At 40.3% G+C, this 20,782-nt stretch overlaps 1 protein-coding gene across 2 annotated transcripts in view; it reads right to left on the bottom strand.

The window, feature by feature from the left end:
- Positions 1 to 20,782, bottom strand: part of STRC (stereocilin) — a 146,630-nt gene that overhangs the window by 100,144 nt on the left and 25,704 nt on the right. For both annotated transcript variants that reach the window (XM_063925879.1, XM_063925880.1), the window contains exons 4-12: positions 14,012 to 14,197; positions 9,834 to 10,892; positions 9,721 to 9,745; positions 7,499 to 8,798; positions 6,115 to 6,177; positions 3,578 to 3,688; positions 2,572 to 2,738; positions 1,025 to 1,211; positions 503 to 612 (exon numbers count right to left, since the gene is read on the bottom strand). In XM_063925879.1, coding sequence (XP_063781949.1) covers positions 503 to 612; positions 1,025 to 1,211; positions 2,572 to 2,738; positions 3,578 to 3,688; positions 6,115 to 6,177; positions 7,499 to 8,798; positions 9,721 to 9,745; positions 9,834 to 10,892; positions 14,012 to 14,072 — 3,083 coding nt within the window. In that variant the 5' untranslated portion in view covers positions 14,073 to 14,197. The remainder of the gene's footprint in view (positions 1 to 502; positions 613 to 1,024; positions 1,212 to 2,571; positions 2,739 to 3,577; positions 3,689 to 6,114; positions 6,178 to 7,498; positions 8,799 to 9,720; positions 9,746 to 9,833; positions 10,893 to 14,011; positions 14,198 to 20,782) is intronic.

Raw genomic sequence — 20,782 nt, 5'->3', positions numbered from 1 at the left:
ACAGTAATATATTTATGGGCATATAAATCCCAGACAAGGGCGGGTTAAGAGAGGAGGGGCCCGTGCACAATCTTCTTGTGTACCTCCCTCTCTCATCTATGCAGCTGTAGAGTAGATCCTGGCACCATGCCAGAGTGTACTGTGCATGCGCAGGTCTCCGGGGACATGGCGACCGGGCCATAATCCTGGTAATTTTTCTACTTAGCATGGGCAGATCTTCAGGAAAATGGTGGCAGCTCCATTTTCCCTGTGATTTCTGTGGCAGTCTCCAGTGAAGGAGAGGTATGTATGATATATAAATGCAGGGGTGTGCAGAATGGGCTCCCCTAGATGCAGGGGCCCATGTGAACCGCACACCCTGCACCCATTTTAGATATGCCTATAATCCCACAGCAGAAGAAGATGGATGAAACACATATTTATGGACCCAGTTTTGTAAAATACCTGACAAATCTCCAAACATCACAATGTTTGTAATTTTCTTGACCAATTGCATTTATACCTCAGTTCTCTGTCTCCATCTTGACTTCTGTTCATAAGGCTTCGTGCCACATAGCGGCCCTGTATCATTCCCAGGTTCACATCTTTCCAGCCATCTGCCAGCAACTTAATCTGATAGAGACAAGCAAGTGATTAGCATGACTGTCAGTACCTAAGCAGAGCCTTCTATTCTGCATTAGTATACCTTCCAAACACAATACATATCAGATGTATAATACATTACCCAAATGTGCTGTCATGATTTCTATCACTATAACAGCAGTCAGCTGAAATTGTCAATGACACATGAGGGATTTGCCCTCTCCTCTGTGCTCATTTATGTAGTACTAATGTTAAGTCTCTGTAACTCGTGAACCAACATTAGTCTATCTGCAATGATGGGCTCAACTTACACATTGTGTGTACAGTACGTGACTCATTTAACAAGAACAATTTGTACGCTAGTTTAATAATGAGATGCACACCATATTGGTAATGTAACATTTCCATACTATATAAACACAAGACACAAAGGTACACAGACCTGATCAGAGCTGAGCTGTACGAAGTGACAGATTGGCAGGTGAGGCAGCAGCGGCTGGATGGATTGGAGGAGGTGTGGTGGCCACGATGGGATGTCACCCAAAATGTTATCTTGCAGAAGACGTTTGGCAAATGCGCGCTTCTGGGTGATCTTCATGTCTGGGCTGTGGATTCTGATTGCATCTAATCTACAACAAATGATTTATTTTCAGAATAATAGCCACATATTTAGAACTGATGAGCAGTTAGCACATGAACCCTAAGCACCACATTTAGATTTTAATCAATACTGTATATTAATATCTGTGTGTATGATGAGTTGCACATATCTAATGAAACGTAGAACACAAAAACAGGCATACATTAGGACTTAGAAATGCTGCTTCACATTGGGGGTCATTCTGACCTGTTTGCACGCTGCAGTTTTTCGCAGCGCAGCGATCAGGTCACTACTGCGCATGCCTATGCACTGCAATGCGCAGGCGCGTCGTACGGGTACAAAGCGGATTGCTGCTGGGCGATGGATTTAACGAAGAATCCATTCGCACAGCCAATCGCAAGAAGATTGACAGGAAGAAGGCGTTTATGGGTGTCAACTGACCATTTTCAGGGAGTGGTTGGAAAAACGCAGGCATGTCCAAGCGTTTGCAGGGCGGGTGTCTGACGTCAATTCCAGGACCAGACAGGCTGAAGTGATAGCAGCGGCTGAGTAAGTTCAGACCTACTCAGAACCTGCATAATCTAATTTTTGTACTGCTCGGCTGCACAAGCATTCGCACACTTGCACAGCTAAAATACACTCCCCTGTGGGCGGCGACTATGCGTTTGCACGGCTGCAAAAAGTAGCCAGTGAGCGATAAACTCGGAGTGACCCCCATTGTTAGTAGTTAATGAGAAAGTTACACTTTCCACATAAAACAGAGTTTGAAACCCTCCACATATATACTGCTTTATATATAAAGCCCAAACAGAAGTGACACAAGTTATAGACAGCTACGACTCTAATGAACAAGGCCCTATCAGCTGAGGAAGTCAATAAGCAAGGAGCCAATCAGAAACGACTACATAGGGCTGCTGGTTACATTTTAGCAGTACACATTCTCAGTTTATGCTTGGCCAACTCTCCAGTTGTATGGGGCTGCATTCATAAAAGATACTCAAGTCTAGATATGAACACATTTTGGCACACATGCACAGTACAGATATCTGTCTATTTACACCATAGAAATGTATTTCCAAAAATGATTAAATTGTGCCTACTGTACATATACAGTACTTAGATAGGAATGCCTATTCAAATGCTCTTTGGTTTTCACTGAATTAATAGGCAACTGCTACAAAACAACCAGCAGTAGGCCCTCACTAGTGTGCTCTAAACCTTTATTTTCCCAAATCTATATGCTAAGTAGAGACCAAAATATTGCCATGCACCAAACCTAATCCAGATGTACAGATTTGATTAAGAATAAAAATAATATAAGATTTCAACCAAACACTTAAATATGCAAATAAGTGCCTGACACAACCTACTTTTTTTGCACCACTTACACACTCTGATTGGCCAATAAAGAGATTGGGAAGCTGACAATGTCAGATATGGACATAAATTGTATGAACTGGGAAAGATCCACAAATATCTGAGGTGTTAAGAGCGGAAATTTCTGCATGACCATTGATGTTAGAGTCTCCAATCCTCTTTCGTCTGGCCGAGACACCTGCAGAAAGGACATATGCATTTTGTTAAGTAAAATAAAACATTTTAGCTATTAATTGTATTGATAATGACATTTTATTAATGTAACAGCTACAGCTCCACAAAATGCTTGCTCTCTACAAATATATATTTCTTTACTGACTGCATACTTTTCTGTGCAATATCAATACATTTATTTTTATTTGTCAAAGTATCCAAGTGAACATCCAAAGTAAGGAAAATAAGATATTAAAAATGAAGCTGATTATAATAAATACTGTAATCATTAGCGTATCTGTAATGGGTGCAGGGTATGCCCACACCGCAGACCCTGCACCCATAATAATAACAACTTATCTCTCCGGAGTCCCGCATCAGAAGAAATCACTGGGGAAATGGTGTGGCGGGCATTTTCACAGAGTTTTGCACATGTGCAGTAGAGAAGGCTCTAGGAACGTGGCACAGGTTCCATGTTCCTGGAGACCTGCGCATATGCAGTAGACTCTGGGCTCTATTTACTAAGCCTTGGATGGAGATAAAGTAGTTGGAGATAAAGTACCAGCCAATCAGTGTCTAACTACCATGTCATAGGTTGGGTTTGAAAAATGACAGTTAGGAGCTGATTGGCTGGTACTTTATCTCTGTCCACTTTATTTCAATCCAAGGCTTAGTAAATACACCCCTCTGGCACAAAACTGGAGTCTACTGTGCTGCCAGAGAGGAGGTGGGTTGTCCGGAGCCTACATACGGGACCTCTCTTTTAAACTACCTCTGACTAAAAAAAGCTATTACGTAACTGCTGTCGATCAATTGTATGCTGCATTACCATATATTATCTGTGTAGCTGTATTTTCTACTTACCTGAATTTTTGGCCATGATCGATGCATCAGTGAGAGAAATCGTTCCACTGCATCATTTTCCGCAGACATCAGGACCTTCTGAAAACCTTCTCTAGGCATCTGCAGGTATTCCTGTCATAAAAAAATGTGTTACCCCATTCAGTTCCAGCATAATGAAACCAGAAATACCATTAACAGAGGTTAATTTGGAAGTTGTGCATCACATCACAAAATATGACATAAAGAAAGAGGAAGCTGACATGTGGCCAGTATACCGAATGCCTTGATTAGTTGTTATGTTTTTTTCCTACCTCTATATGTATAAAACCCATTTGCTAAAACAATATGATGTATCAAACCTTGGAAAGAGATAAAGTGGAGAGAGATAAAGTAACAATCAACCAGCTCCTACCATGTTACAGAGGGTGTGATACCATCTACCGGCATTTGGGATGCCAGCGTTCATATGACCGACAGCGGCATCCTGATGAAGAAGTTCCTGACAGGGGTGTGGTAAGTATATTTACCTTCCCCACCAACCCCCTTAACCCTAACCCTCCCCTCCAGTGACAGCTATAAGGTTCAGTTGTGCTAGAGTATAGAGGAAGGATCGGAAGTATGGTCAGTGTATGCAGTACAGACCTGGTTTTAGAACACCTGTACCTAAAATGAAACTTTCTTTGAAGCTATCCTCATATATTGGCCATGGTCACTGTAAGGTAGCAGCATAATAGTGTGAACTAATTGTTATAAAAATAAAAAAACCTGAAGAAAAGCAATAAGTCCTCTACAATGGTTCCATGAAGTCTTCACCTATAGCAGCCCCATTTTCCTTAAAGGTTAATTAACGTTCCCTTAACAATGAACATGCTTACGATTATTCAGATGCCACCAAGTATTCTATTCCAAGTAGTGGAGGCTTATAACCACCAAACCATTGCTGTAGTTTATAGGTGGACTAATATGAATATTTAACAGATAATATACTGGTAGGTTAATTGGCTTCCAACAAAAATGAACCCTAGTGTGAATGTGTACATGTGGTAGGGAATATAGATTGTAAGCTCCACTGGGGCAGGGACTGATGTGAATGGCCAAATATTCTCTGTAAAGTGCTGCAGAATCTGTGTGCGCTATATAAATAACTGGTAATAAATAATAAATAATGAACAGAACCAAATTGACACAGGCAGAGTGTGTAGTAATTAACACTCAAAATAGCAAGTATGGTAATATCGGGGAATGCACCAATAACAATAGTATATAGTGCTGCGTTCAGTGCTACCTGCAGATAGACGATGCTAGTGATATACTCCAAGATCAATTAGTAGGTACTGGCAGCTATACCAGGCTGGCTGCATACAGACTAGACCAATAATTAACTCTAATGTAAAGGTTTAGTTACAGGCAATATAGCATTTAACACTCCAGGGTCAAGGTTGGTAGCAATCAAATCAAAGGAGAAAAGCCAAAGTCAGGATTATATAAAGCAGCATATACAAAATACAGAACCAAGTCAGCAACAACAAGTAGATCACAGGAACAATGGTGGTCATTCCGAGTTGTTCGCTCTGTAATTTTCTTCGCATCGCAGCGATTTTCCGCTAACTGCGCATGTGCAATGTTCGCACTGTGACTGCGCCAATTAAATTTGCTATGCAGTTAGGTATTTTACTCACGACATTACGAGGTTTTTTCTTCGTTCTGGTGATCATAATGTGATTGACAGGAAGTGGGCGTTTCTGGGCGGAAACTGGCCGTTTTATGGGAGTGTTTGAAAAAACGCTGGCGTTTCTGGGAAAAACGCGGGAGTGGCTGGAGAAACGGAGGAGTGTCTGGGCGAACGCTGGGTGCGTTTGTGACGTCAAACCAGGAACGACAAGCACTGAACTGATCGCACTGGAAGAGTAAGTCTCGAGCTACTCAGAAACTGCACAGAGAAGTCTTTTTGCAATATTGCGAATCTTTTGCTCGCAATTATGATAAGCTAAGATTCACTCCCAGTAGGCGGCGGCTTAGCGTGTGCAAAGCTGCTAAAAGAAGCTTGCGAGCGAACAACTCGGAATGAGGGCCAATGCTCACTATGCTGAAGCAGGATAGGCTGACCTCTGTAGCACCACTATTTCTGGGGAGACAGGAACAGTACAGATAAAGTAAGAGTAGAGTGTATGCAGGGCTTCTCAACCAGTGGTTAGGTGGTAAATAATTCATGTCAGCATGTAGTGTGCTGGCATCTTTTGCCAAGTGCCTATTGCCAGAGCGGTGAAGCCTGCTATAATTTCGAACACTAACGCAAATTTTCACAATACTTTTTATATGCATACGTCTACTGGTACCTCAGATAAGTTTAAGGGATTCTTCATTTTCTTTTTGTTTTGTTTCCTTTATTAAAGAATAAAATATGTTTAAAAATTGAGCATGGTAAACTTCAAGGATAAGTTTACAGTCACTTGAATGTACTCAATAAAGACTGACAGCAGCAAGGGGGCAATTTGAGAAACCATGTCTTAATTCAAGACAGACACGTTCCATGACATACACACTACATGACACAATACCTGGAGAAGAATTTCAAAGGCAGTTGCATTTTCTTCCTTCTGGATGAGCTCCCACAGTACAGGCTGTCAGACAAAACAGGTACAGTAACATATTCGGTCACACCTACAGTTATTCAGCTTTTTTCTATACATTTAAGGGGAGATGTACTAAAGCCTTAGAGCAGTGTTTCCCAACCGCGGTCCTCAAGGCACACTAACAGTCCTGGTTTTAGTGATATCCAGGCTTGAACACAGGTGACTTAATTAGTACCTCAGTTATTTTGATTTAACCATCTGTGCTGAAGCCTGGATATCACTAAAACCTGCACTGTTGGTGTGCCTTGAGGACCGCGGTTGGGAATGCCTGCCTTAGAGAGTGATAAGGTGGAGAGAGGTAAAGTACCAACCAAATCAGCTCCTTACTGCCATGTTACAGGCTGTGTTTGAAAAATGACAGGATCAGATTGGTAGGCCTCTCTCCTCTTTATCACTCTCCAAGGCTTTAGTACATATACCCCTTAGACAGCATAATCATTACTGAGGACAGGACGCTGAGATAGCTCTAGTCAAGTAAGTGTGGTACTTGTGCGGGGGTATTTTATATCAGTGATGGACTGCAAAAAATATTGCTGCAACATTACCATCCAAGTATTACCAAAGTAGTTGATCACCATCAGTAAAATTGTTTCGCCAATGGTTCAGTTAACTTCTGTACATGCCACTGAAATATTTATCATGTACTGACATAATCTGGTTAATCTTAACATATAAACCTAACACATCCCATATTCCCATTGAATAATATTCTCCACAGACGGAAAATGGGGTAAGATAGCTAACATTCTATTGCACAGAAAACACTAATGCAATGTGAAATATGTCATGTTATAAAGATATTACTAATAACTTCTTTATTTCAGACAACTCAAATGCTATATTTAGTGATTATTTAAATACAGAAGTAATTTCTCAACTTTCTAAAATAATGAATATCAGCCATATTTGAAAAGAAAAAAATTATATACTCATATGTAAGATTTGCATTAATATGTAGATGCATTAATAGAATATTTTAATTAATAAGTATATATATTAATATAATATTTGCATTAATATATAGATGCATTGATAGAATATTTTAATTAATAAGTATATATATTAATATAATATTTGCATTAATATATAGATGCATTGATAGAATATTTTAATTAATAAGTATATATATTAATATAATATTTGCATTAATATATAGATGCATTGATAGAATATTTTAATTAATAAGTATATATATATGAATATAATATTTGCATGAATATATAGATGCATTGATAGAATATTTGCATTAATATATAATATATGCATCAGTAGATAGCTGAAAGGATCTGAATGGAAAGCGGTAACTCACACTAAAACAGCTGAGGAGATCCTCCTTGTCAGATTCATTACTCTCTTTCTCTAGGTAAGCTTCCACAGTCTCCAGGATGCTCAATGAGGAATTCATCTTGAAAGAAGCCCAGAAAGAGCTATTATCCAGCAGGCTAGAGAGGAGAATGGCTTCTCCTAGTCTATCCCTTGTTTCCTTACCTATCTGATCCGAATCTGAGAGAGAGAACAGAAAATCCAGCACCTTAAGGAGATACTGTACATTTAGAGCCCAGCCATATGACTCACTGTCACACTGGGAAAGCTGGGAGACCAGGCCTATGATGTATGAGATAGGATTTCTGCACAGTTGAGAAGAATCAAAGCTTGAAGAAAGTGGTAGAACATCTGCCAGTCTTTGAAGAAAACATTTGCCATCTAAAGAAATGTTTTTCCAGCAGTGGTTCACAATCCAGGGATGGACAGATTTCAGAGAGAAATACAGAGAAGCATTTCTGCACACAAGATCCTTAAAATCCTGAATATTTATCCCTTTGCAGTTTTCCACCATTGTCACATTACTGAAGGTGTTTCTATCCCATGCCTTATAATTGCAAGAAGAACCAGTTGTATTGAGCATGTTAGTTTTAATCATATGCTTTTGGCATAATGTAGACATCCATGGTCGACTGTCTTCTGGCATGTCAGATAAGGAGACATTACTGCACAGTTTGTCCATCAGAAATGTTTTATTATCAAAGAAACATGTTTTCAAAGCTTTGGGGTTCATAGACAGCCCCTGCCAGATATCTGAGCACCGTATGTTGTTCCTCAGCTCCCGGACCATCTCAGAGTTGTTGTAAACATTAGTACATAGGTCACTCATTAATGCTGGGTCTTGGCTGTTCCTTGGAAATGATGTGTTTTTGCAGACAGTGATATTAAATTCAAGTGGAAAATATTCCCTACATACCCACAACCAAAAGGAATCTTCTTCCATGGAAGAGAGGTACCAAGCAGCATCAGAACAGGCGGCCCGGAGGTCATAAGTGGACTGTATGGAGTACCCGGTGGCGTTGTACACATTACAATACAGGAACACAGTGAAGTTAGAGACACCTGGCAATCCAGGGATAGTGTCATTGCATACAGCTTCCAGGACTTCTGTATAAGGCTGTGGATCCTCCCAAATATCAGTCTGTGATCTCTTGCTGATATTATGTGCTGTAACTTCCATTCTCCCAACAGGCTTACCACATGTCAGGATTGGAGGAGCTGATGGGAAATTTGTTGATGTAAAACCAAGAGTTTGGATGTTCCAAGTTAAATTATGCTTTATTCCCCTGTGTGAAAAGCAGTAAAACTGTTAATACATTTTTCACTTACTTATTGATGTCAGTGTACATATTATTTGTTGAGATCCCTCCATAGTACATCTGTGGATACTTAGTATTTGGGGGTACTCTCCCCCCAAAAAACAAACAACTAAATAAATAATAATAAAAATAATAATCATAATCATCATAATCATAATAATAAATAAAATAAAATACAAATATCTATATTTTCAGGGAATATTTTGAAAATATTTAATGGTAAATATGCACCTAAAACAACTGAGAAGATTCTCCTTGTCAGATTCTCAGAATGCTCAGTAAGGAATTAATCTTGCTAGAAGCCAAGAAAGAGCTGGCTCACTTTGAAAAAAAATGAAATCTAGTTTCTGCATTGCTCCATATTATGATTTTACCACTTTACTGCTCTGCAAATGCAGAAATTCTAATCCTCAATATAATGTGTCCCAAAGAAAAAAATGAGCATTTGTGCAAATCAAGGTACATATGTTCAATGCAGTATTTGCAATGCAAGTGCCCATTTCCCTTTCACAAATGATCAATTACAATAATATGAACATTTCCTTCCCTTAATAGTGATGTAAACATGGTTATCCCCTAAAGACACCTCTGTAGACATGAGAGAGTTTTGTGTCATAGGACTGGACTTGTGCTTTCAGTTAAACTAGCAAACATTATCACTCAGTGAAACCAGTGATAACAGTGCATGCAATTTTTCTAGGATTCAAGGGCCACAGCAAGACATGAAAGTATCATGACATGAACTGCCAAAAATAAAATCATGGGCATAAACACAATGCTGTAAACTATACTAGCTAATACCTTACATATTCATTTTGGCACCAACAATTTTAAAGGAAACAATAATAATCCTCCAAAACATGCCCCATTGTTGCCTTTTAGAACTTACCACAGAAGCAGCTGTTGCAGGTTACCTGAAAGAAAGAAAACTTGTGCTGTAAGCTTATGTCTAATAGCAGAACACATGAATTTCTCACTGTTCTTCTGTTTGAGATGACTTACCTACTGAGCACTTTCCATTTTGGTCAGAGTAAGGTACCCCAAGTACTGAAGTCACCCTATTCATCAGGGTCCCTGCCATGCGGGAGACTTTCCTGTTTAAGTTATCATATGCTGACCTCTCCATTTTTTTAATGAAACTTTGGCGCAGGTCTTCTAGTACTTCCCAAACAACTTCATCTACATCTCCATCTGAGTCAACAGCTTTGGTCTCCTTCTCCCTGGAACGGTAAAAAATTTCAAGGACATTTTGTACTTCAGCCTGTGTTGGCCCAGAACTAAGTCTACTGGAGTTGTCATGTTTGTCTTTTAGGGATTCTGAAAGTATGCTAAAGGGCCTGTATTTGCCATGTGATGCCACAGAACTTCCTGTCTGCATATTGATGACTGGCCTCCAGTTAATTGCCTCAAAGGGTAACATGAGCTTTAGAAAATGCTCAGGACGGAAGTCACAATTATGATGGCCCATCAGAGAGCAAAATACTCCTTGCAGTGTTACACCAGTCTGTGTTAAGGTTCCACTAAGGAAAGCTTGAAACAGAGTATCCAATATTCCACTGAGCATCTCCCAGTTCTGCCCCAAAAGCTGGGCAGCATTCTGGCTTTTACTGATTGAGTTAAAAATGACCTGTATAAAACTTAGGAGAGCGCTCCAGTTCTGGCTCCCTCTCAGAGCGACAAGAAAATCTTGCATCTTCAGAAGTGGGATTGTCGGAGCCCTCTCTTTAGGAACCTGGAGAAACTGATGAAGTAGGTTGCCCCAGGTCTCAGGTTCAGGCTCATGGGATTCTTGGCCCTGCAGGTACGTGGAAATATTGTACAGGAATTCAGAGAGACGATTTTGATTTGCTTTGTTTCTCTGAACATCAAGGAGTGATGGCATCCTTTTTGGTGTAATCCAAAGTGATTCAACATTGATTGCTATTTGATCCAGCAGAGTGTGTATGTCAGCAGCATTTAGTTTTGCCTTGAAATTAGGCATAGTGGGAAGAGGATGCTTAAGTTTTGATTTCCACATTGAAAGGATTTTTTCTAAATTGCTTGGCTCCCCTTCTTGGTTGCCTAAATTAGTCAAGATAATAGCAAATATAATAATCAGTACATGATATATGAGTGTTTAAGAGTGTCAGGCAATTATAGCTCCATATTTACAAATATATATATTGGAGGACCTTTCTTCTCCAGGATCTACTATCAAGCTAGCACAACTGAGTATCCCAAGGGATGAAATGTTCCGCATTTCATACCTCTCAAAATTTTTAGAGGGGAGGTCATGCCGCCATTGCCTGTCACACTGAGGGCATGCCCAGCACTTCCAAAGCTGCTGGGCAGTCCCTAGACTCCCTTTACAGTGCTTGGAAATCACCCATTGTGAGGGAGAGTGTCCTCTCAACATTTTACCCAATCGGACAATGCAACCAGCCTGTGAGACTGTGGGAGAATATCTGAAAAGCTCTCTCATGAGCATGCCAAAATTGGGACAGTTGGGAGGTATGCCATTTCTCTTCTCCTCTTTCTCTCCAAACTACTTGAATAAATTGTGTACATCCTCCTATATTGCATCCTCTCCTCTTACATTCTTCTCATCTCTTAGCACCTTCAACATTCTATTGACACTTTCTTCCTAAAAATGATCTACTTACAGCAAAGTCTAAGGGACAACATACTCATCCTGCTGGACCTCAATGCCACTTTAAAAACACTTTCTTGCTCTCTTCTGCACATGCTCCAATCTATTGGCCTACATCAGCAATTATTTTGTGATTCACTCCCCACCTATCCAAGTACTCCTTCAATGTGTCTTGCATTGGCATATCCTCCTCTACTCCCACTCTTGTGGTCCCTACTTTTCTCACTGTACACTTCTCTTGATTGATTGATTGATTGATTGATTGACTGATTGATTAATTAATACATTAATTTGTCTTTAATACCAGCTCTATACTGATGATGGCCTACTCTACTGATCTCTCCTTTTGGCTATCTTGTGGTATCATCTGTCTATCTGATATTTCTAAAAAGTTGTATCACAACTAATAAATGTTTAGCATGTTCAAATCTCATCATCTATCCTATTAACATCACACTTTCCTCTTTGATCTTCCTCACTAGCAAAAACACCACCATATCCTCCAATTCTTAAAATGCACAGCCCTGGTATTACCCTTTCCCTGTCTCCATCAAATAATTGCTAAATGACATATATAACCCTAGTGCAACAAGCTTGTGTTGCAGCGAAGTGTATAGAGTGATGGTGGATTCACATGGTGTTAGCCCTATACTGGACATATATTTATCTGTTCCAGTAGATTATGGATGCTGGGGTAGTAAATCACCCCATGAATCCACGGACCACGTGAATTTACCGACAATATATCCAACACTCCATGACAACCAGATGCTAAGTATTTCCTTTGTACTAGTGTTAATAGGTGGCGAATAACCATATATGGAAGTGTAGATTACACTCCACAATAGCTAAATGCATAAGTGAATCCCATTACTGTAATATTTGTATAATACTGTATATTTTACTCTGCCTCATATCTTGATCTGTGCCTTCAACCTTCTGATTACCATGTCTCATTCCCAACTACAAGACTACTCATGTGTGGTCACCTATGTAATTGCATGCCATGCCTGGCCAGTCTCCCCCAGAGCAAAATGTTTTAATAATATGATCATTAATAAGTATCTATCCCCACTTAACTGCAGGAACATGCGCCAGTATACCTGATCCATTTTCTGTAGGGACAGCTCCACGATGCCCATATGTCCTGGCGATGTCAACACTTCCATGTTTATGACCCCTTCTTTTTTTAATGCACATGTACAGCCATGGGACTGCACATGCACAAGTGGCCACTTTGCTGAATTATAGCCAATGGGCTTCAATGGCTAATGCCATCCAATGATAGCGTTAGCTATCGGGCACACATTACATTTCCAGAGCTTGCTACATGCGGGCTAAATGCAGCCCCATAGAATCATATGGTGAGTGCTGTGCTGTGGTCCCCGTATTTACATATGTGGATGTGTATTGATGCGGTAATTCCTCTGAAAACTGCAATTTTCTGAGGATTTACTTTAAAGTGGGTTTGATACACCCCGCCTCCAGTCTTTAAATACTCTGTGAAAACTCACCTCTTTGATAGAGCCTACATTACTACCAACTATACTACTTACCCCCTCACTAACCTCCCAATCTCCATTCTGAGACACACCTACTACTGTTTGCTCAGCTCTGCCCTTTTCCCACTAGACTACACTGTATGTGCCTCTTTAACCCCACTGCCCATGCAGCTCCTTACAATGCAACACAAATAATAATGATTTTAATGGAATAGATACTATTTACTGGCGGCCGGGAAGCCGGCTGTTAAGATACCGCCAACGGCATCCCAGCCGCCAGTATGCCGGCAGTGGGGCGAGCACTAGAAAGCCCCTTGCGGGCTCGCTTCGCTGGTCACGCTGAGGGCATGGTGGCTCACTGCGCTCGCCACTGGTTATATTTTCCCTCTATGGGTGTTGTGGACACCTAGAGAAGGAGAAAAGCCGGTGGCGCCGGTATTCTGGTGGCGGCATTTAACCACTTGTTGGGATTCCGGCTTCAGCATTGTGACCGCGGGGATCTCGACAGGCGGTCTTGTGCTTGCCTCCCATTTTAATAATATGTTACAAAATAGTCACTTTTGGTGAATAGCAAAATGGTTCTGAGAGGTTTGTTGTTGTTAAATAGGACTGGGCAGATGCAGATGTACTATCAGAGCTTATGTTCATTCAAAGCTTTAAAGAGGGTCATTGGAAATAAATATATATATTTGTCTATTATAGGTAAGCAGTAATCCTTGTCTAATTATATTACAGTATTTTTGCATCTCTTCCTACCTTACAAATCTACAATAATAAAAATCATAATATGTTGTTACAGTAACCGCATATACTGAACCTTCATAACAAGCTAAATGATTGATATGATGGTATAAAACAACAGGACAGAAAGGGAACTGTACCGCCCTGCATTAGTTCACGTCGCATACTGTAGCTCTATTTGCTCAGAGAATCATTTAGCTGTTGCTCAGTGTTAGCTTCCATATATTTGATCAATTCCAAACCACTTCTTTAGTTATTGGCCATTTACCACTTTGGAATGTACAGTAAAGACTATATCTTTTTGCTACCTTGGCTTGCATGTGTTAAGAACATCAGTAGAATCACCAGGAACAGTTTTTGTTTCGCCATATCCTAGTTGTGATACCAGGCAGCCAATAAGGAAGGAAAAAATGCAGATTCCTATGTAACCTGGAGGATCATATCTCTGGGTATCTGTGGCTCCCCATTGGCATCCTTACGTTCGGAAACAGGATCTGTAACATGACATGAAGGATCTGTCACCTGAGCATCAGAACAGTTTTCCTCACCTGAGCCGTTTCTGGAGTTACAACCATTATTTACACTCAGTCCTCACGTTACACTTTCCACTAACTAGATACATGAAACAGAAGCCAGAGAAAGCATGAACTTCTTCCAATTAATATAGCAGAGCAACGTCATCTCTTTTAATTAGAATTCAATTTCCAGAAGCTACAAAACGGAGTACTCTCCATAATCCCTGGGAAGGAATAAACCTATACCTGTGTCATAAGACAAATGAGAGAGGTTGTTATAGAGTATATTAAACGCTAAGTCCAATAAACTTACCAGTGCAATTAGGAACATGACAAAACAATTGTTACTTTCACTAGATTTTACATTTAATATTGCAGAGACAAGTCATTAATAAAGAAAACTGTGAACGAAAGTTAAATATAGCTTTCAATAAAATAAAACAAAAATCACATTTCTGCATAAAACAATTTTTAACAGCTGATAAGAAAAAAAATTTGAAAAAAATAAGTAGATTGATATACAAAAAAATGCACCATTAGTGATATGAGAAATAATATTTAATCATCAAGTATTACAAAACTGGCATCCTATAATTGAAATCACATTTTTGGTAACCTATAAACATATGACATATTATATTTGCTGTTGTTGAGGTTTGGAGAAGTTAATGTCTGTTTACTTTTTTAACCCCTTTTTCTGATTTAATGGTCTGTGTTTAGGAGTTACATATGTAGGGGCTACAGTTAAAGAGGTGTTTTAATTAACAATGCATCAGCTCTCAGCTCTGGAATCTGGGCTATTAGGAACTAATTCCGGAAAAAGGAATAAAGTCTGACTATTCTGAAATTCTATCCATAAAACATGGGGCAGAAATAGGGCGTTGACAAAAGACCAACATAGGGCGTTGACAAAAGACCAACAGTCTTCAATTAAAGAATACAAAGTAAATAACTTGAATCCGACATGTACTTGATAAATGTCTCTTTACAGACTGAAATGTCAGTTTTTACTTTTTACAACATCTCTTTATATGTACAGTGTATATGTACAGTGTATGTGTCGATAGACACACACACACACACACACACACACACACACACACACACACACACACACACACACACACACTTGCCCCTTCCATTAACAATATGTAAATATTTATGTGATTGTCATATAAATATATTAATATGACTCTTGCAAAAGAACTGTTCGCAACATTTCAGCATTGGAACATCTGCTACTGTTTGTAATTGATTTTAATTGAGGAGAAATTATTAGATAGACAGACATACAGACAGACAGACAGACAGACACACACACACACACACACACACACACACACACACACACACACACACACATGTATCATTTATAAAACATGTAGTGTTACTAAAATATAATATATTTACTGTATATGATACTAATAGTGAGAAATGTAGCAAAGGCACAACAAAAAGCATTATAAAAAAATCTGTTTACTGTACCAATATTATTTTACATACAGTAATATATTATTTTAAGTTCCAGGCAATTCAAAAATCTAGTCAACTACTGTTTGACTCACCTTTTCTAGACGAATTGTTGCACAATCCAAGGCTTCTTTATTTCAACTAGTAATAGATTGAGCCTAAATTTCTAAATTTGATTCAATTTAGTAGGAACCCACTGTGAAATGACTGTCGTCTCTCACCACCTCTCGTCCAGAAAGCACCACCTCGGTCTGATCAGGTTACTTATGTTCAGTAATATGTGCTGATATTAGCTCTATTCATATTGACCATCTCCCAGAGGACATCCAAGCAATATGCCCTGCAGGAGGAGCTGGCTACAGACCTTACCTGTCACTCACACACTTTACTCACCTGTCCTGTGGGTCACATGTCCTCCCACTACCTGCTCTCTCACTGTGACAGTACTGTATAACATATCCATCAGCTTTCCTACCTTTCCCTTTCTCCCCACCTGCTTTCTATGCAAATTAAACCGCTTGCATTTAAGTAGCAGTATACAGTACATGAATGGCAATAATAATCAATATAAAACATAAAATATATAATATAAATAATATAAAAAATAAACTATATTTATTGCAAATTCATTGTGATACTGCATATCCGAGTGCAAGCACAAAAAAAAAAAAAAAAAACAGGTGACAAAAATATTAAGAACAAACTGCTGGAAAAAGAAACATTACACGCACAAAAAAGAGTTCTGAAAACTTTATTGTGATGCTATTACAGGTTGAGTATCCCTTATCCAAAATTCCAAATCCCACATTTTTGGGTCCCCTACTGAGATAATGACATATGTATGTGTGTATATATATATATATATATATATATATATATATATAAACTGTATTAAAGCATGTTATAATAGTCTCCCATGTTAATGTCTGATGTTGAGGTTCGGCAGAACACAGTAAGCTAGGCAAGATGCCATCCGACTAAGTACCAGGGCACCCTGACTGCACTGAAAAATACATATATTTTTTCCTGTGTGGGTGCTGTTCCGCCTTATAAGTCCTGCTCTCGGAGCAAGGACTAGGATATATTGGGTAAAGTGCCTGGGACCGCCCAGGCCCGAGCTTATTTTTTTAGCAAGCAAAAATAAATTTTGGCACCCCCTGATGGGCTAAACTTTCTAAAGGGACAGAGCGGACCTTTGCCACAAAAAGGGGTGTGATCTTACAAGAAAGGGGTGTGGCGACACAACTGTAGCTCCATGGGTGAGCTAGGGGTAACAGAGAGTTAGGGCATGACTGATGAGACAGGGGTGAAAAGGAGATTGTGGGTGACTGAGGCAGGGGTGACATGGAGATAGTGGGTGACTATGGCAGAGGTGATTGGGAGATAGTGGGTGACTGAGGCAGGGGTGATAGGGAGACAGTGGGTGACTGAGGCAGGGGTGACAGGGAGATAGTGGGTGACTGAGGCAGGGGTGACAGGGAGATAGTGGGTGACTGAGGCAGGGGTGACAGGGAGATAGTGACAAGGGACATTGTACAGGGAGCAGGAGCACACTGACACACACACACACACACACACACACACACACACACACATTGTACAGGGAGCAGGGGCACACTGACACACACATTGTACAGGGAGCAGGGGCACTCTGATACACACACAGATTGTACAGGGAGCAGGGGCACATTGACACACACACACACACACACACACATTGCAAAGGGACCAGGGGCACACTAACACAACACACTTACCTGGGCCCGAGTCCACAGCCCTTCCTCCCCTCTCCTCACCTCCTGAGTATACTTACCTTGATCCAGGAATCGGGTCCCTTCCCAGTGACAACTTCAGGAAGATGCAACCGCACAATGAAAGCAAAAACTGTGGCACTGAGCTAGAGCCTTTACTCACTAGTGTACATGCGCCATCTTCCCGAATATCACTGGGAAGATGGTCCCGGTGAGGAAGACGAACCACTTCCCGGATCAAACAAAGGTAATAAATGTACCCCTCCCCTGCACGCCCCTTATTTAGGTCACGCCTCCCTTCGCCTTCCTTCCCATCCCCAGTACATGGGTCCGGCGCTAATTCTACAGCCCTGTATGGAATGTTTGACAATTTTCAAGAAACTGGTGGAATGGAGAGAGTTAGCAAGGCTCATTTAAGATTCTAGAAAATAGTACAGTGCATCATATTAATGTCACAAAGGCAAATGTCATATAAAAAGTATTACAATATTTTTTTCCATTTATATGCTGAACTGTTTAAATTCATTATACATACTATACAATATATATCCAATATATTGTATATTAGGGATCGGTATGAAATACCTCCAATCAAAATTCCGACAGCAATTGACCGACAGTCAAAATCCCGACAAAGGTCAAAATCCCGACATGGACAAAATACCGACATTTAAAATACCGACAAGGTCAAAATACCGACATGTAAAATGCCAACAGGTCAAAATACCGACATGCTTTTTTCATTGTTTTTTGTGTGTATGTCGACATAGGTCAACATGGACACCATATAAGTGTACCGCATCCCCTCGCATGGCTCGCTGCGCTCGGCACACTATTATATTCCCCCTTCAGGTCCACTGGGATGGTAAAGTATGAACAAGTCGGTCTCAATGAAAATATAATGAAAAACTCATGTCGACATTTTACATGTCAGTATTTTGACCTTGTCAGTATTTTAAATGTCGGTATTTTGTCCATGTCGGGATTTTGACCGTCGGTCAATTGCTGTTGGGATTTCGACCGTCGGTATTTTGATTGGAGGTAAATTGACTGCATCCCGTATACTGGCCCTTATTCCGAGTTGATCGCTAGCTGCTTTCGTTCGCAGCACAGCGATCAGGTCAAAAAATGGCAATTCTGCGCATGCGTATGGGGTGCACTGCGCACGCGCGTCGTACTTTCACAAAAGCCGATGCAGTTTTACACAAGCTCTAGCAACGCTTTTCAGTCGCACTTCTAGCCGCATAGTGATTGACAGAAAGTGGGTGTTTCTGGGTGGTAACTGACCGTTTTCGGGGAGTGTGTGAAAAAATGCAGGAGTGCCAGATAAAAACGCAGGAGTGGCTGGAAAAACGTAGGCGTGGCTGGGCGAACGCAGGGCGTGTTTGTGACGTCAAAACAGGAACTAAACAGTCTGAAGTGATCGCAAGCTAGGAGTAGGTCTCGAGCTGCTCAGAAACTGCACATTCTTTTTTTGTAGCAGTGCTGCGATCCTTTCGTTCGCACTTCTGCTAAGCTAAGATACACTCCCAGAGGGCAGCGGCTTAGCATTTGCACTGCTGCTAAAAGCAGCTAGCGAGCGATCAACTCGGAATGAGGGCCACTATGTATAATGCATTTATACAGTTCAGCATATAAATGGAAAAAAAAATGTTTAAAACTTTTTATATGACATTTGGTTATGTGATATTTTATTTGGTTTTAAATATAATAAAAATATATTAATTGAACAAGCTCTTCCTTTTTTCCTGTCGGATTATTTCATACAGGTTTAGCTAATTTGGCACTACAGGGGTTTACAAACACCTCTAATTGGAAGCTGCAGCACAATTAATGTAAGTAATATTCTCTGTCAATGCCAGCTTGGCCAGCGCCTTTTATTTGTTATTTGTGTTAGGTGCATCATATTAATGATCAGTCATACTGTACCTATGGCAAAACATCTTGTGTAAGTGAGTCCACGTGCTGAAGTGCAGACTTATTGGCCATCTGTGCAGGCTCTTTCTGTAAAAGCTTTGGGGCTCTCATGAGAATCAGTACTTTATTATTATTCCTGTTATACTTTATTTTTATGGCGCTCTCAAAAAGTACATAAAAAGAAACAGTACGAACAAAACGAGAAAAGGGAGACTTATACCCCTTTCACATCGCACAAATAACCCGGTACCGACACGGCATATTGCCGTGTCGAACCGGGTCAGTGTGCGATGTGAAAGCACACTGGCCGATTTAGCGGGTCGCCTGACCCGGTAAATCAACCCGGTAAAAAAGAAGGGTTTTACCCGGGTTGATTACCGGGTCAGGTGCGGTGTGAATGGGAGCCGCATGCAGCATGCAGTACCTGTCATAATTCTGCATGCAGTACCTATCATAATTCCGCATGCAGTACCTGTCATAATTCTGCATGCAGTACCTGTCATAATTCTGCATGCAGTACCACTCATAATTCCACATGCAGTACCTGTCATAATTCCGCATGTAGTACCTGTCATAATTCCGCATGCAGTACCTGTCATAATTCCGCATGCAGTACCTGTCATAATTCCGCATGCAGTACCTGTCATAATTCCGCATGCAGTACCTGTCATAATTCCGCATGCAGTACCTGTCATAATTCCGCATGCAGTACCACTCATAATGCCACATGCAGTACCTGTCATAATTCCGCATGCAGTACCTGTCATAATTCCGCATGCAGTACCTGTCATAATTCCGCATGCAGTACCTGTCATAATTTCAGTCTGGTATTTCATTCGAGCAACTGTCAAAACAAAGTTCTTCCACCATAAGATATACACTGTAACAATTAATACAAACTAATCAGATATCCTGCGCATTTGGAAGAAGAATGACACTACAACTCTGTAAGGAGGGTTTTATGTATTGTCTCTCCAGTCCTGATAGCTGGCATCTTCGCAGTGTCTATCTGTAACAAATGATCCGTGTGCAGTGTCATTCCTCATGTTTGGAAGAAACTGAAACCCTATGAAATCTCTTATCTTGCGGACTCTCACTGCCTGGAGAATCTGTAGCCAACATTCATATTACACGCATGAAAGAGACAGCCTTGATGAGTGGCTGATGGATGGCTTTGTGCTCTATGTGGTAATTGGCTTCCTACTTCTGATATCACTGAACATAAGCAGACAGATAGGTGCAGATAAAAGCTGACAATTGTGTATTCTAATTGGCAGATATTCAAGGCTATTAACTACCTGCTGTAATTATGTGGCAATAGACAATGATTCAACGCTTTGTGTTATCTATAACAAGGAACACTATTGTATGTGTAATACACCTGTTCCGTGGTGGAGCATGGCGCCGAGGTATAACTAGCAAATAC

This window comes from Pseudophryne corroboree, chromosome 6 (genome assembly GCF_028390025.1).
Source record: "Pseudophryne corroboree isolate aPseCor3 chromosome 6, aPseCor3.hap2, whole genome shotgun sequence".
Lineage (NCBI taxonomy): Eukaryota > Metazoa > Chordata > Amphibia > Anura > Myobatrachidae > Pseudophryne > Pseudophryne corroboree.
This window is presented reverse-complemented; position numbering and strand designations above follow the sequence as displayed.